At 36.3% G+C, this 2,619-nt stretch overlaps 1 protein-coding gene across 1 annotated transcript; it reads right to left on the reverse strand.

Annotated features, from left to right (window-relative positions):
- Positions 1-23: 23 nt before the first annotated feature.
- LOC102303875 (interferon-inducible GTPase 5) lies at positions 24-2,602 on the reverse strand. The gene is made up of 3 exons (XM_005953232.2): positions 2,453-2,602; positions 1,658-2,226; positions 24-1,253 (listed from the first exon to the last, which is right to left on the reverse strand). The coding sequence occupies exons 2-3, from the start codon at positions 2,217-2,219 to the stop codon at positions 616-618; spliced, it is 1,200 nt and encodes a 399-aa protein (XP_005953294.1). The 5' UTR covers positions 2,220-2,226; positions 2,453-2,602; the 3' UTR covers positions 24-615.
- Positions 2,603-2,619: the final 17 nt, after the last annotated feature.

Consider the following 2,619-nt stretch of genomic DNA (forward strand, 5'->3'; position numbering starts at 1 on the left):
CCCCCAAAATTGCAAACATTTCATTTATCATTGGTGTTATTTAAGTTCTCATTGTGACCGCTCAAGGGCAGTGAAAGCTCATCACAACAAAATCAATCAGTCAAATTTGTTTTATTATAAAAAGTATTTAAAAGAAAGACAGAAGTTCTAATATTCCATAAACCTTTAATTATAGCATAAATTCTATATTATGAAGCAAACTCTTCTACATCTGCAGTTATTCTCCAATTTAGTAATATTAAAATGTACAATTGTTAAAAACGTTTGTGGTTACATACCACATCACAATTTATTAGGACCTTCAAAAGACTTTCAAAGCAAATAATTCAAGTAAGGAGCAGGCAAAAGAAAGGGAGATAAAATGCACAAGAATAAACCAAATACCAAAACCAAACTACAAAACCCCAAATAACTGGAACCTAACAATTACATTCCAGAAGCAAAGTTTAAAGTCTTAAAATTACACTACACTGATGTCTTCCAGCTGTACAAGCGCATTTGTTAAGATAGACAAACTAGATTATGATTTGGATGATTGAGTGATTTATTTAGAAAAACAAACTATGGAAAATGCTGGCAGTTTCAGTACTCAAATGAAAGCTTGTTCATAAAATATTAGTCTGAGGTTTTCAAACCCAGAGCCTTTTTAAACACACTCTGAGCATCGTCTGCAAGCATGTTGAGGAAAAAACTCAGAGCTCTGTAGGTTGTGACAAAAGACAGACTCATTGCTAATGGGATTCCAAATAATGGAATAAATCTGGACCCGTCCTCTGCTGCCATTAATGCAGTTGTGCCTGTTAAGTGGGACAATGCCTTCAGGACGAGATCATTGGTTATGGTTTTGGCAGCAAGTGGTGACTTAAGGACAGCAAGTAATTCATCTAAAGACACACCTGAGGTGGAAGAAAGCCTTTCCAGTGAAGGCTCATCAAGACCAAACACAGTTAAATAATCTTCTATAGCTTTCACCATTATGGTTTGATCAACACTAACAGAAAGGAAAGGAATCGGTACGCCTGCTGCCATTGCAGATCCAGCAGCGTGATATTTTATCTTGGCCTGAAAGGCTTCTTTCTTCTTGTTGATGATCTCCATGTTGATGTTGGGCATGGCAAACAGCAGAACATCCCTCTTATGTGCTGGGAGTTCTTTCTCTAAGGTATTTTGTAGGAGAGGGAAATCATAAAGGTGGAGTTCAAAGCTGGACACCAGGAAGACCTTAAGAGATGTCATCCCTCCTTTTTCAAGACCTGTGTTTTAAGAAAATCCAAAATCCCATTAAAAAAAAAAAAAATTACATCCTTTTTTAAACTCTGAAATCTAAAAAGTTGCATATTAGCAGATATCCTTAAATTTGGTCTTTGATACATAAATTGTATTTATGACTCTGGCTCTAGAGAATCTACACTAGTTAACAAAGCTGACATGTTATTAAAAAGACAAAGAGTCTCAGTCAGCATGTTGACTGGACTGAAATCGGTTTATTCACACCTCACACCTGGTCATACCAGTGTGACCAGTTCTAAATATACTAACATGACAATCTTCATGGTGGCATTTATTAGGGTCCACAAAAGAATTCTAAGTAAAGATCTTGTTTGGTTTTTAGAGGTAAGGGAACTAAAAAAACAAACAAAACAAAACCCAGTCTTACCTTGAATGCAGTTTCTCTTAATCCCTTTAAGACTCTTCTCTAGACTGAAATCTTTCTGAGTTCTTTCTTCAGCACGAACATCATTGTCAATTTTGGAGCGGACAAAGTAGAACTTTTTCTCCATCTTTTGAATCTCCAGAGCGAGTTTCACATCATTTTCTCTGAAACGAGTGTCTGAGATGATGATGAAGAAGTCAAACTTTTCAAATTCCATTTTCTTCAGATACTCATCAGCTGGAAAATTGGTAGTGCCAATACCAGGGAGATCCCAGAATAAGACATTAGGATAGTTTGGATGTGGGTATTTTGTAAGCTCCATGGTGGTTTCTACAGCACCAGTGCGGGCTGCCCTCTCATCTTTGTGGTCTATACCTCTGAAGGCATTAATAAAAGTGGATTTACCAGCACCAGACTCTCCTGTAATGGCAATGTTTAATGGAATCTTTTCTTGCTTTTCTAAACATTCTTGAATTTTCTCAGTTGCTGCAGCAGTATCACTGTTTTCCAGGGCCTCTTTCACTTCAGCAATATCTACTATATAGAAATCCAGTGGATCCTCCATGTTGATTCTAAAATCATAGTAGAGTTAAAAAAAATCACTGAACTGTTTCACCAAGCACTACTATCTTGACTACAATGATTGGATATAATGATATTACATTTGACTTCAGATGATTCATCAGAACACACAAAAAACTTAGTTCATATTTTCTGCTTTTACACTACTTATTCTTGCTTTGGAGAAAACTATCAAAGAGATCAAGAGTGACACTCTGAATGTTAACAGTTACTTACTTAAACTGGTTTCTGGAGCAGAAACAGAGCTGTCCTGATGTCAACTTTGTGCCTTTGAAGGAGACCAAGATAAAAATCTTGTTTGCCTGTTTAAAGTGAACTCAGATCTCAGGAGAGACCAGTGTAAACTTTCTACTGTCATGGAAAAATACAGTGAAACCAATATA

This window comes from Haplochromis burtoni, unplaced genomic scaffold, assembly GCF_018398535.1.
Source record: "Haplochromis burtoni strain Fernald_Lab_line unplaced genomic scaffold, NCSU_Asbu1 Contig_2018, whole genome shotgun sequence".
NCBI lineage: Eukaryota > Metazoa > Chordata > Actinopteri > Cichliformes > Cichlidae > Haplochromis > Haplochromis burtoni.